This window comes from Oryctolagus cuniculus, chromosome 3, assembly GCF_964237555.1.
Source record: "Oryctolagus cuniculus chromosome 3, mOryCun1.1, whole genome shotgun sequence".
Lineage (NCBI taxonomy): Eukaryota > Metazoa > Chordata > Mammalia > Lagomorpha > Leporidae > Oryctolagus > Oryctolagus cuniculus.
Window position 1 is genome coordinate 107,661,205 of NC_091434.1, and position 15,308 is coordinate 107,676,512.

The following is a 15,308-nucleotide window of genomic DNA, read 5'->3' on the forward strand; positions in this document are numbered from 1 at the left end:
TGTCACCTTTGGCATACCCTTAACCCTGAGGAACCAAACAGAGCTCTCAGGCCACACCCATCTCAAGCCTCTAAGGCTCCATCAAAAGCAGTCCACTTAATATAGTCATAGTATAACAAGAAAAAAACACCACAGCAAGGGAAGAAGAATCCAAAGAATATCTCCACAATGCCAAGCAACAAATGCAGAAACCGAGGAAATAAGAACAAGGAAGACATTATGGCACCCTCAAATGAACAAGACACCCCAAGCCAAGATTATGAAGATGATGAGATGGGAGAAATACAAGATACGGATTTCAAAAAATTATGATAAGAACAATTAGAAGTTTCAAAAACAAATGCTTGAGCTACGGAAATCCTTACTGGACAGGATAGAAAATCTCCTTCAAAAAATGAAATCTTAAGGAGGAATCAAAATGAAACGCAGAAAATAGTAGAACAGGAAAGTGTTATAGTGAAGAGAAATCAAAATGAAATGAAGAACTCAATAGATCAAATGACAAATATATTAGAGAGCCTTAAAAACAGAGTCAGTGAAGCAGAAGAGAGAATATCAGACTTAGAAGACAGAGCACAGGAAAGTATACAGTCAAACCAAAGAAAAGAAGAGGAAATTAGAAATCTAAAAAATATTGTTGGGAATCTACAGGATACTATTAAAAAACCCAACATTCAGGTTCTAGGAGTTCCTGAAGGCATGGGGAGAGAGAAAGGATTAGAAGGCCTTTTTAGTGAGATACTAGCAGAAAACTTCCCCGGTTTGGAGAAGGACAGAGATGTCCTAGTACAGGAAGCTCATAGAACCCCTAGTAAACATGACCAAAAGAGATCCTCACCACGACACGTTATATTCAAACTCACCACAGTGAAACATAAAGAAAAGATTCTAAAATGTGCAAGAGAGAATCGTCAGATTACTCTCAGAGGATCTCCAGTTAGACTCACAGCAGACTTCTCATCAGAAATGCTACAGGCTAGAAGGGAATGGCGAGACATAGCCCAGGTACTAAGAGAGAAAAACTGCCAGCCCAGAATACTATATCCTGGAAAGCTCTCATTTGTGAATGAAGGTGAAATAAAGACCTTTCATAGCAAACATAAATGGAAAGAATTTGTCACCACTCGTCCAGCCCTGCAAAAGATGCTTAAAGATGTGTTACACACAGAAACACAGAAACACGGTCATCAGTATGAAAGAAGGTAAAGGAAGGAAACCTCACAGCAAAAGATCACAGGAAGTTCAAAGCATATATTAGAAAATATATTTGGCAAATGGCAGGGCAAAGTTACTACTTATCAATAGTCACATTGAACATTAATGGCCTGAACTGTCCAGTTAAAAGACACAGATTGGCTGAATGGATTAAGGAACAAAACCCATCTATTTGCTGCTTACAAGAAACACATCTTTCCAACAAAGAAGCATGCAGACTGAAAGTGAAAGGTTGGAAAAAGATATTCCATGCCAACAGAAACCAGAAAATAGCTGGTGTAGCCATCTTAATATCAGACAAAATAAACTTTAACACAAAAACTGTTAAGAGAGACAAAGAGGGCACTGTATAATGATTAAGGGATCAATTCAACAGGAAGGTGTAACGATTATCAACGTATGTGTACCTAATTACAGGGCACCGGTTTATTTAAAAGATTTGTTAAGGGACTTAAAGGGAGACTTAGACTCCAATACAATAGTACTGGGGGACTTCAATACTCCACTCTCAAAAATAGATCAACAGGACAGAAGATCAACAAGGATACAGTAGATTTAAACGACACTATAGCCCAAATGGGTCTAACAGATACCTACAGAACTTTCAATCCTACATTTAAAGAATTTACATTCTTCTCAGCAGTGCATGGAACCTACTATAGGACTGACCACATACTAGGCCATAAAGCAAGTCTCAGCATATTCAAAAGAATTAGAATCATACCATGCAGCTTCTCAGACCATAGAGGAATGAAGTTGGAAATTAGCAACTCAGGAATCCCTAGAGCATATGCAAACACATGGAGACTGAACAACATGCTCCTGAATGAACACTGGGTCACTCAAGAAATCAAAAATTTTCTGGAAGTAAATGAGAATAACAGCACACTTATGGGATACAGCAAAAGCAGTGTTAAGAGGAAAGTTTATAGCAATAGGTGCCTACGTCAAGAAATTGGAAAGGCACCAAATAAATGAGCTTTCAATGCATCTCAAGGATCTAGAAAAACTGCAGCAAACCAGACCCAAATCTAGTAGGAGAAGAGAAATAATTAAAATCAGAGAAGAAATCAACAGGATTGAATAAAAAAAAATTACAAAAAATCAGCCAAACGAGGAGCTGGTTTTTTGAAAAAAATAAACAATATTGACACCCCATTGGCCCAACTTACTAAAAAATGAAAAGACCCAAATCAGTAAAATCAGAGATGAAAAAGGAAATGTAACAACAGACACCACAGAAATAAAAAGAATCATCAGAAATTACTACAAGGACTTGTATGCCAGCAAACAGGGAAACCTATGAGAAATGGATAGATTCCTGGACACATGCAACCTACCTAAATTGAACCAGGAAGACATAGGAAACCTAAACAGACCCATAACTGAGACAGAAGTTGAAACAGTAATAAAGGCCCTCCCAACAAAGAAAAGCCAGGACCAGATGGATTCACTGCTGAATTCTACCAGACATTTAAAGAAGAACTGACTCCAATACTTCTCAAACTATTCAGAACAATAGAAAAAGAGGGAATCCACCCAAATTCTTTCTATGAAGCCAGCATCACCTTAATTCCTAAGCCAGAAAAAGATGCAGCATTGAAAGAAAATTACAGACCAATATCCCTGATGAACATAGACCCAAAAACCCTCAATAAAATTCTGGCCAATAGAATGCAACAGCACATCAGAAAGATCATCCACCCAGACCAAGTGGGATTTATCTCTGGTATGCAGGGATGGTTCAATGTGCACAAATCAATCAATGTGATACACCACATTAACAGACTGCAGAAGAAAAACCGTATGATTATTTCAATAGACGCCGAGAAAGCATTTGATAAAATACAACACCCGTTCATGATGAAAACTCTAAGCAAACTGGGTATGGAAGGAACATTCCTCAATACAATCAAAGCAATTTATGAAAAACCCATGGCCAGAATCCTATTGAATGGGGAAAAGTTGGAAGCATTTCCACTGAGATCTGGTACCAGACAGGGATGCCCACTCTCACCACTGCTATTCAATATAGTTCTGGAGGTTCTAGCCAGAGCTATTAGGCAAGAAAAAGAAATTAAAGGGATACAAACTGGGAAGGAAGAACTCAAACTAGCCCTCTTTGCAGATGATATGATTCTTTATTTAGGGGATCCAAAGAACTCTACTAAGAGACTATTGGAACTCATAGGAGAATTTGGAAAAGTAGCAGGATATAAAATCAGTGCACAAAAATCAACAGCCTTTGTATACACAGGCAATGCCATGGATGAGAAAGAACTTCTAAGATCAATTCCATTCACAATAGCTACAAAAACAATCAAATACCTTGGAATAAACTTAACCAAGGATGTTAAAGATCTCTACAATGAGAATTACAAAGTCTTAAAGAAAGAAATAGAAGAGGGTACCAAAAAATGGAAAAATCTTCCATGCTCATGGTTTGGAAGAATCAATATCATCAAAATGTCCATTCTCCCAAAAGCGATTTATAGATTCAATGCGATACCAATCAAAATACCAAAGACATTCTTCTCAGATCTGGAAAAAATGATGCTGAAATTCGTATGGAGACACAGGAGACCTCGAGCAGCTAAAGCAATCTAGTACAACAAAAACAAATCCGGAGGCATCACAATACCAGATTTCAGGACATGCTACAGGGCAGTTGTAATCAAAACAGCATGGTACTGGTACAGAAACAGATGGATAGACCAGTGGAACAGAATTGAAACACCAGAAATCAATTCAAACATCTACAGCCAACTCATATTTGATCAAGGATCCAAAACCAATCCCTGGAGTAAGGACAGTCTATTCAATACATGGTGCTGGGAAAACTGGATTTCCACGTGCAGAATCATGAAGCAAGACCCCTACCTTTCACCTTACACAAAAATTCACTCAACATGGATTAAAGACTTAAATCTACGACCTGACACTATCAAATTATTAGAGAGCATTGGAAAAACCCTGCAAGATATAGGTACTAGCAAAGACTTCTTGGAAAAGACCCCAGAAGCACAGGCAGTCAAAGCCAAAATTAACATTTGGCATTGCATCAAATTGAGAAGTTTCTGTACTGCAAAAGAAACAGTCAGGAAAGTGAAGAGGTAACTGACAGAATGGGAAAAAATATTTGCAAACTATGCAACAGATAAAGGGTTGATAACCAGAATCTACAAAGAAATCAAGAAACTCCACAACATCAAAACAAACAACCCACTTAAGAGATGGGCCAAGGATCTCAATAGACATTTTTCAAAAGAGGAAATCCAATGGGCCAACAGACACATGAAAAAATGTTCAAGATCAGTAGCTATCAGGGAAATGCAAATCAAAACCACAATGAGGTTTCACCTCACCCCGTTTAGAATGGCTCACATTCAGAAATCTATCAACAATAGATTTTGGAGAGGATGTGGGGAAAAAGGGACACTAACCCCCTATTGGTGGGAATGCAAACTGGTCAAGCCACTATGGAAGTCAGTCTTGAGATTCCTCAGAAACCTGAATATAACCTTACCATACAACCCAGCCATCCCACTCCTTGGAATTTACCCAAAGGTAATTAAATTGGCAAACAAAAAGCTGTCTGCATATTAATGTTTATTGCAGCTCAACTCACAATAGCTAAGACCTGGAACCAACCCAAATGCCCATCAATAGTAGACTGGATAAAGAAATTATGGGACATGTACTCTATAGAATACTATACAGCAGTCAAAAACAATGAAATCCAGCCATTTGCAACAAGATGGAGGAATCTGGAAAACATTATGCTGAGTGAATTATGCCAGTCCCAAAGGGACAAATATCATATGTTCTCCCTGATCGGCGACAACTAACTGAGCACCAAAGGGGAAACCTGTTGAAATGAAATGGACACTATGAGAAACAGTGACTTGATCAGCCCTTGTCCTGACTGTTGATGTACGATTTAATACTTTATCCCTTTTAGTATTTTTTTTTGTTCTAGTACTATTGGTTGAACTCTGTAATTAACACACAATTATCCTTAGGTGTTTAAAATTTAACTAAAAAGTGATCCCTGTTAAATATAAGAGTGGGAATAAGAGAGGGAGGAGATGTACTATTTGGGACATGCTCAATCGGACTTGCCCCAAATGGTGGAGTTAGAAACGTACCAGGAGATTCCAATACAGTCCCATCAAGGTGGCATGTACCAATGCCATCTCACTAGTCCAAGTAATCAATTTCAGTTCACAATTGATCATAATGACAGGATTAAGAGTCAAAGGGATCACACAAACAAGACTAGTGTCTGCTAATACTAACTGATAAATCAAAAAGGGAGAGAAGGATCCAACATGGAAAGCGGGTACACAGCAGACTCATAGAATGGCAGATGTCCTAAACAGCACTCTGGCCTCAGAATCAGCCCTTAAGGCAGTCGGGTCTGGCTGAAGAGCCCATGAGAGTATTTTAGGCATGGAAAGCCAAGACACTGGAAAAAAAAGAAGACCTAAGTGAAAGATCTCTGTGAGTAAGATCCCAGTGGAAAGAACAGGGCCATCAAAGAAGGTACCTTTCTCTGAAGGGAGGAGAGAACTTCCACTTTGACTATGACCCTGTTGGAATAAGATCGAAATCAGTGAACTCAAGAGGCTTCCATAACCTTGGCAACTCATGACTAGAGCCTGGGGAGAATACTGACACCATAAACAAGAGTGTCAAATTAAGTCAACAACAGGAGTCACTGTGTACTTACTCCTCATGTGGGATCTGTCCTTAATGTGTTGTCCAATGTGAAGTAATGCTGTAACTAGTACTGAAGCAGTATTTTACACTTTGTGTTTCTGTGTGGGTGCAAACTGATGAAATCTTTACTTAATATATACTGAATCGATCTTCTGTATATAAAGATAATTGAAAATGAATCTTGATATGAATGGAATGGGAGAGGGATAGAGAGATGGGAGGGTGCGAGTGGGAGGGAAGTTATGGGGGGGAAGCCATTGTAATACATTAACTGTACTTTGGAAATTTATATTTACTAAATAAAAGTTAAAAAAACCTGTTCTTCAACAGTTTTTTTATTTATCTTTTGATTTCTTCTATGAACCACTGTTCATTCAGAAACATGTTGTATATGTTCTAGAGATTCTTGAGTTGTTGATTTCCAGCTTCATTCCATTGTGTTCAAAGAAGATACATAGTATGATTTAAATTTTTTTGAATTTGCTGAGACTTGCTTTATGGTCTGGCCTGTGGTCTATCCTAGAGAAAGTCCCATACAATGATGAGAAGAATGTGTAATCTGCAGTTGTAGGATGAAAAGTTCTGTAGATATCTCTTAGGTCTATTTTGTCTATAATGTCACTTAGCTATTATTTCCTTGTTGATTTTTTGTCTGGTTGATCTGTCCATTGCTGAAAGGGGGTTATTTAAGTCCCCCATTACTATTGATGGGAATCTATGTCTCCCTTTAGAGTAATTAACATTTACTTTAAATATCCAGGTACCCTGTGATTAGGTGCATACACATTTACTATAGTCATATCCTCCTGTTGAATTGATCTATTAAGCATTGCATAGCATCCTTCTTTGTCTCTTTTAACAGTTTTTGTGTTAAAGTCTATTTTGTCTGATATTAGGATGTCTACACTAGCTCTTTTTTGGTTTCTGTTAGCATGGAATTTCTTTTTCCATCCTTTTAGTTGCAGTCTGTTGGTGAGATGTGTTTCTTGTAGGCAGCAAATAGACGGATTTTGTTTTTTAATCCATTGAGCCAGTCTGTATCTTTTAACTGGAGAGTTGAGGCCATTTACATTCAAGGTGACTATTGATTAATAACAACTTGGCCCTGCCATTTTTCCAAAAATATTCCTATTGTTTACTTTGAATTTCCTTTGTACTTTTATTGGAAGAGTTTCTTCCTTCACCTTATTTCATAGTGATGACCGCGTTTCTGTGTTTTTGTATGTAGTACATCCTTAAGCATCTCTTCTAAGGCTGGATGAGTGGTGACAAATTCTTTCTTTTTTTTTTTTTAAAGATTTATTTATTTATCTGAAAGTCAGAATTACACAGAGAGAGGAGAGGCAGAGACAGAGAGGTCTTCCATCGCATGGTTCACTCCCCAAATGGCCTCAACAGCTGGAGCTGTGCCAATCTGAAGCCAGGAACCAGGAGCTTCTTCTGAGTCTCCCACATGGGGGTGCAAGGTCCCAAGGATTTGGGCCATCTTCTACTGGTTTCTCAGGCCATAGCAGAGAGCTGGATTGGAAGTGGAGCAGCCGGGTCTCAAAATGGAGCCCATATGGGATGCAGGCACTCCAGACCAGGGTGTTAACCTGCTGCGCCACAGTGCTGGCCCTGACAAATTCTTTCAACTTCTGTTTGTTTTGAAAGATCTTTATTTCACCTTCATTCATAAATGAGAGCTTATAGCATTCTGGACTGACAGTTTTTTTCTCTTAACACTTTGACTATATCTTGTCATTCTCTCCTAGTCTGTAGCATTTCTGATGAGAAGTCTGCTATCACTCTAATTGGATCCTTTGAAAGTAATCTAACGTTTGTCTCAAGCATGTTTTAGAATCTTTTCTTTATGTTTCACTGTGCTGAATTTGATTATAATGTGTCATGGTAAAGATTTTTTTCTGGTCACGTCTATTAGGAGTTCTGTGTGCTTCCTGTTCTTGGATGTCCCTTTCTTTCTCCACATTAGGAAAGTTTTCTATTATTATTTCACTAAAAAGCCTTCTAATCCTTTCTCTGTGCATGCCTTCACGAACTCCCAAGACCTGTATATTGGGTTCTTTGATAGTATCCCATAGATCTGCAACGTTTTTTTAGTTTTCTATTTTTTTTATTTTTTAATATATATTTTTGGTCTGACTGTAAACTTTCCATAGATTTGTCTTCTAACTTGGATATTCTGTCTTCTGCCTCACCAATTCTGTTAAGGCTTTCCACCACATTTTAATTTGTCCTATTGAATTCTTCATTTCTAATATTTTGTTTTGATTTCTCTTTAAAATCTCAATTTCATGAGAAAAATTTTCTTTTATATCATGTACAGATTTCTTTAGTTCATTTATCAATTTTTGAATTCCATTTCTGGTGTTTCTTCAGTCTCTTCATTTTCATATTCTAGTATTGAAGTGTCGATGTCTTCCTTTGAGGGAGTCATGTTGTCTACCTTTTTTCTTGAATTACTGCATTTTTAAGGCATTTGTGGAGATACTTGTTTATTTTTTCCCCTGTGATGAGTTTTGTCTTTTGACTATGGCACTATGGATTAGTGGAGTGTCTGCTCTTTCAGTGAATACCCTGAGGTGTGTGTTATGTGGCCAGGGAGCTCCATTCAGTGCTCTAAGTGAGGGGAATGTCCAATGTGACTCCCAAACTGGGTGTGGTAAGTCTCCTCTTTTTTTTCTTTATCAGAGGGGAGGTTTGTCATGTGTCATGCTGTGTTGACATAGTCTCACATTTACCTTCTCTCCTCCAAGGAGACCAATGCCTGGGTGCTAGCCCCACTGGATACAATATTCATCCATGCTGCCACAAGAACCACACAAAGGATCCATTCAGTCTTCGGTGTGAGCACAGATCCCACAGCAGTGACCCTCATCAGGAAATCAGGGAGCCCTGAGCATGTAGAGCCACCCACAGTGACTACCCAAAGAACCAGCCACACCCTGTGCCCTCAAAAGCAGCCACCGTGTTTTCATAGTCCCAGCACACAAGGCTACCACTGTATGGAACACCCAGCTCCATAAGTTCTCCCAGCCAGACTCAGGCATCTCTTCTCAGCTAGTTGCTTGTGCACGGACATGAGCTAGCACAGCTGTTACATACATCAAAATGGTGCCCGCCCACTCTTGGCTAGTTACAGGACACTGGTGCTGGGTGATCAGGGAGAAGGAAATGTGCCACCTTTTTTCCCTCTAGGTTGGCAGGTAGACTGTTCGGAGCTGGGCTTATACTAGACTCTTCCCGTGGCTTTATCACAGTGACTTGGGCTTCTGCAGTCTGGTCTCACCTCACTCTCCAAAGCGGTGCTGAGGCTTTCGGCTGCTGGGGTCCTGAGTTGTGCACATCCACACCCTCCATGTAGATCTACACTGTCCCTCTAATTTGAATAGAGTTTCCTTTGCTGTTGTCTCCCTAACTCTTCCCTGAAATTGTACGCTCTGCATATTTTCTTTTAACCATCTTTCTTTAGGCTAGAGCAGTAAGCTCCCTCTCTATTCCACCATCTTGGTGCCTTTATCAGGCTGTTTTGATGATAACTGCCCTGTAGTATGCCTTGAAATCTGGTATTGGAATGCCTCTGGCTTTGTTTTTGTTCTTATTGTGTAAGGTTTTTTTTTTAATTTTTTATTTTTTTTTAGCTATTCGGGATCTCTAGTGTTTCTAGATGAATTTTAGCATTTTTTTCTAGATCTGAGAAGAATGTCACTGGTATTTTGATTGGGATTTCATAGAATTTATAAAATACTTTCAGTAGTGTGGACATTTTGATATTAATTCTTTCAATTCATAAACATGGAACTTTTTTATTTTTTGTGTCTTCCTCTGTTTCCTTTTAAAAATGTTTCATAATTTTCATCATAGAGATCACTGACCTACTTGGTTACATTTATTCAAAGGTATTTAATTTTTTGGAAGCTATTGTGATAGAGATTTATCTTAAAAGCTCTTTCTCAGCCATGGGATTGCCTGTATACAAAGCCTTATTTTGATTTTTATGTGTTAATTTTATATCCTGCCAATTTACTAAACTCATAATTTTTTGAGTTCTAATAGTTTCTTAGTGGATTCTTTTGGTTCCCCTATATATAGAATCCTGTCATCTGCAAGTAGGGATAATTTGACTTCCTTCTTTTCAAGTTTATCCTTTAATTTCTTTTTCTTTCCTGATGGCTCTGGTTCAGACTTCCAGGACTATATTGAATAGCAATGAAGAGCATGGGCATCCTTGTGTGGTTCAGAATCTTAGTGGGAATGCTTCCAACTTTTCCCCATTCAGTAAGATGCTGGCTTTGGGTTTGTGATAAATTGCCTTGATAGTGCTGAGGAATTTTCTTTCTATATCCAATTTGCTTAAGGTTTTATCATGAAAGGATGTTATATTTTATCAAATGCTTTCTATTTATTGAGAAAACCATATGATGCTTGTTCTTCATTTGTTAATGTGATATATATCACATTTATTGATTTGTGATGTTGAACCATCCCTACATACCTAGGATAAATCCAAATTGGTCCAGGTGAATGATCTTTCTGATGTGTTTTTGGATTTGATTAGTATTTTGTTGAGGATTTTTGGATCTATGTTGATCAGGGATATTGGTCTACAGTTCTCTGTCTCTCTTGTGTCTGTTTCTGGTTTAGGAATTAAGGTGATGCTGGCTTCATAGAAGGAGTTTGGGAGATTCCCTCTCTTTTGACCGTTTTGAACAGATTGAGAATAACTGAAATTAGTTCTTTTTTTTTTTTTTTTTTTTTTTTTTTTTTTTTTTTTTTGTACAGGCAGAGTTAGACAGTGAGTGAGAGAGAGAGAGAGAAAGAGAGAAAGGTCTTCCTTCCGTTGGTTCACTCCCCAAATGACTGCTACGGCCGGCGTGCCGTGCCGATCAGAAGCCAGGAACTGGGTGCTTCCTCCTGGTCTCCCATGTGGGTGCAGGGCACAAGCACTTGGGCCATCTTCCACTGCCTTCCTGGGCCACAGAAAAGAGCTGGACTGGAAGAGGAGCAACTGGGACAGAACTGGTGCCCCAACCAGGACTAGAACCCGAGTACCAGCTCCACAGGTGGAGGATTAGCCTAGTGAGCCACGGCGCCGGCCAAAATTAGTTCTTTAAAACTCTGATAGAATTCAGTAGTGAAGCCATATGGTGCTAGCCTTTCTTTGTTCGGAGGGTCTTTATTACTGAAGTCATAATTATTTTTTAAAATTTTTCTTTGTTTATTTATATGAAAGATAGAAAGAGAGCTAGAGATATAGAGATAGAATAGAGACAAGCAGAAATCTCCTATCCACTCATTAATTCTCCAGATTCCCACGATACCTGGCTGAGAAGGCCAAAGCCAGGACCTTAGAATTCCATCTGAGTCTCCCATGTAGGTGAGAGGGTCCCAGTATTTGGCCATCAAGTGCTGCCTAAGGCAAACATTCCAGCAGAAAGATGGATGAGCAGAAGAGCTGGACTCAAACCAACCACTCTAATATGTGTTTTAGGGATCACACGTGGCAACATAATTGCTCTTTCAAATACTTGTGCCTGAAGTTGTTAGTAACTGTGTTTTATAAACAATACATAAAAAGAAAAATAAATTATGGCACCAGAACTCAGGATAGCATTCTAGAACAATATAGTACATAAAACAGCAAACATTAATTAACGTTTTACTCATGCAAGAGCAACAACAAATAGGGATAATAGTAATGACTTTTCCATGTACCAGTTGACTTTGTTGGATATGTTTTTTGACTCGGTGTTTCTGGAATCTTTATTCATTAATGATAATGCCACTGTCCATCAGTGTGGGGGCATTTGTAAACCCCAGGCTGATTAATTATTATGTCTCTTTATGTTACTCCATCCACAGCATGTCTTGCTTTCTGACTGACAGCCTGGCCCTTCAGACAGACCACGAGAGAGCTGCCAGGAACTCAGCCCCTGCGTCGGCCTACCAGAGAGTCTGGGAAATGTTTGCTCACCAGCCCAGGGCAGAAAGGGATGCATTCCTGCAGGATGCTTTTCCCCAAGGCTTCCTGTGGGGCGTCTCCACGGGAGCCTTTAACGTGGAAGGAGGCTGGGCTGAGGGCGGAAGAGGACCCAGTGTCTGGGATCAGTTTGGGCATCTAAAAGCTGCCCAGGGCCAGGCGACACCGGAGGTGGCCAGTGACAGCTACTACAAGTGGGCCTCTGACGTGGCCCTGCTTCGCGGCCTCAGGGCTCAGGTGTACAAGTTCTCCATCTCCTGGTCCCGGATCTTCCCCATGGGGCGCGGGAGCAGCCCTAGCCCCCAGGGCGTCGCCTACTATAACAAGCTGATCGACAGCCTGCTGGACTCCCACATTGAGCCCATGGCCACGCTTTTCCACTGGGACCTGCCTCAGGCCCTACAGGATGAGGGAGGGTGGCAGAATGAGAGCGTGGTGGATGCCTTTGTGGACTACGCAGCCTTCTGCTTCTCTGCGTTCGGGAGCCGTGTGAAGCTGTGGGTGACCTTCCACGAGCCATGGGTGATGAGCTACGCGGGTTATGGCACCGGCCAACACGCACCAGGCATCTCAGACCCAGGGATCGCCTCATTTCAGGTATTCCCATCTCTGCATCTCCTACTGATCCAAGCAGAAGGGGTATTTGACTGTAAGAAAGTCATATTATCTGTCTCCTTCCCATCAACAAATACTTCTTTTTGATCTTTAAATCAATCATGGGAAAAGAAGGAATCATAAATAGTTGGTCATGTTATTTTGTACTGACACCATGCTTGCATTTTTTTTTTCTGACAGGCAGAGTGGACAGTGAGAGAGAGAGACAGAAAGAAAGGTCTTCCTTTTGCCATTGGTTCACCCTCCAATGGCCGCCGCGGCTGGTGCGCTACGGCCGGCGCACCATGCTGATCCGAAGCCAGGAGCCAGGTGCTTCTTCCTGGTCTCCCAGGCGGGTGCAGGGCCCAAGGACTTGAGCCATCCTCCACTGCACTTCCGGGCCATAACAGAGAGCTGGCCTGGAAGAGGGGAAACCGGGACAGAATCTGGTGCCCCGACCGGGACTAGAACCCGGTGTGCCAGCGCTGCAAGGCGGAGGATTAGCCTAGTGAGCCGCGGCACCAGCCCATGCTTGCATTTAAAAACAGTTCTTACATCCTCAGAATGGCGCTGAAGGATGAGAGAGTTGGGGCTCAGAGAGGATACACCATGTGATTGTAACATCACTCGCAGGTTGCCATATTGAGGCCATGCTTTGAGCCTGAAACTCCTTCACCCTGAAGAGAGATTCCCATGTCAGCTAGGACTCTAAGTGGCAAATGTCAAAACAACAAAACAGTCCTAACTGACTTCAGTAAGGAGGAAATTTTTTTAAAGTTTTTATTTATTTACTTGAGAGGTAGAATTACAGACAGTGAGAGGGAGAGACAGAGATAAATGTCTTCCTTCTCCCCAAATGGCCAAAATGGCTGGAGCCACACCAATGCAAAGCCAGGAGCCAGGTGCTTCTTCCTGGTCTCCCATGTGGGTGCAGGGGCCCAAGCACTTGGGCAATCCTCTACTGCTTTCCCAGGCCATATCAGAGAGCTGGATTGGAAGAGGAGGTTCTAGCCGGGACTAGAACCGGTGCCCAGATGGAATCCGATGCCGCAGGCCAAGATTAACCTACTGAGCCACTGGCGCTGGCCCTAGGAGGAAATTTATTATTCAAAGAAACTGAAAACTCTTGGTTTTAGCATGGTTGGGCTGGTACTTGATCAGAGCAGACCCAATGCCACTAGGACCCAAATAGTGTTGGGTTAACCTCTCTTGTTCCCCTCATTGACAATGAGCTTGCTTTTATAGTTCAAGAGCAACAGGAAAGAAATTCCATCTCTTTCTGGCACTCACAGCATACACGTCCTTTTTTTCTCTTATCTCTGGATAGGCTGCATTCCCATGCCCGAACCCATCACTGGGTTTTGGTGAGGGACTATGGTGATTGGTTTATGTGAACATCCAGTGTTCTGTCCCTCAACACCCTGGCTGAGATGTGGGGCAGGGAGCAGAGGAGAGAAGTTGGATTCCAGAGGGTGGTCAGGACCTTGCTTGAGCAAAAAGGGAATGTCATTTTGAGGACAAAATTTAAAATGACTTCACCTGGGACTTCCATCTTTTCCCTTTTTCTTCAGAATCCCCTAGAAATCCATCAGCTTTTTCTTGTAACATCTGTCAAGTTATACACATCACTGTGGTTCCCTGTCACATTTAGAGTTTTGTTCTAAAATTTGAGTATCTCCTGTATTCCATGCTAGGCGTTAAGAGGAGAAACTCAGCTATGACCTTGATATTTTGTAACCTTTTAGGAGAGATGATACTAATGCAAGTAATTCAGTTAGAGAACAACTCAAAATCACCATAGTTAGGGTGAGCTGGAACACCATGAAAAATTGATTCAATGAAATGCCAGAAGTTTAGTGCATAAGTCAAAGCTTCTGTTCTTTTAAATTTAAATTTTACTTATTTACTTATTATTTTAAATTTACTTATTGCTTTTATTTGAAACAGAGAGAGAGAGAGAGATCTCCCATCCATACTTAATTCCCTATATGTACACAATAGCCGATTCTGAAAAGGTCAAACCCAGGAGCCTAGAACTTCATCTGGGTCTCCCACATGAGTGGCTGCAAAGCAAGTACTTGAGCCACTGTCTGCCGCCTCCCAGGATGCAGGGAGATGGAATGGAGAGTAGAGGGAAACTGGAGCCCAGGCACTCTGTTAGGGGATGCAGGCACCTCAAGAGGCAGCTTAACCCTGCCCTGAATGTCTGCTATGAAGCTTCCAGTCTGCTCTTGTTCAGCAGATGAACACATATATACATAAATGGTTCTCTGAAATGGACGATTTGAACTTTTCTTTTTGTGCCCTTGTTGTGGAACTCATCGAAATCATTCTGCTTAGGCTTTTTTTCTTATCTTTGAACTATGGCTCCTGAACTATTTTTACAGAAACTTTGATTAAAACGTTACCTTCATATTTCTCCTTCGTTTCCTGCTTTTATTTATGGAGATGCTTCAAAAAAGTTCATGGAAAAATGGAGGTGAAAAATAAGTTTATTTGGTGCCAAAAATTTTAAAACACATGCACTTTTTTTTTTTTTTAATTTTGACAGGCAGAGTGGACAGTGAGAGAGAGAGACAGAGAGAAAGGTCTTCCTTTGCCGTTGGTTCACCCTCCAATGGCCGCCGCGGCCGGCGCGCTGCGGCCGGCGCATCGCGCTGATCCGATGGCAGGAGCCAGGAGCCAGGTGCTTTTCCTGGTCTCCCATGGGGTGCAGGGCCCAAGCACCTGGGCCATCCTCCACTGCACTCCCTGGCCACAGCAGAGGGCTGGCCTGGAAGAGGGGCAACCGGGACAG

At 41.0% G+C, this 15,308-nt stretch overlaps 1 protein-coding gene across 5 annotated transcripts in view; it reads left to right on the plus strand.

The window, feature by feature from the left end:
* The window catches only part of LOC100353264 (lactase/phlorizin hydrolase), a 96,476-nt gene that overhangs the window by 42,252 nt on the left and 38,916 nt on the right, over positions 1-15,308 (plus strand). For all 5 annotated transcript variants that reach the window (XM_070071552.1, XM_070071554.1, XM_070071555.1 and 2 more), the window contains one exon: positions 11,800-12,514. In XM_070071552.1, coding sequence (XP_069927653.1) covers positions 11,800-12,514 — 715 coding nt within the window. The remainder of the gene's footprint in view (positions 1-11,799; positions 12,515-15,308) is intronic.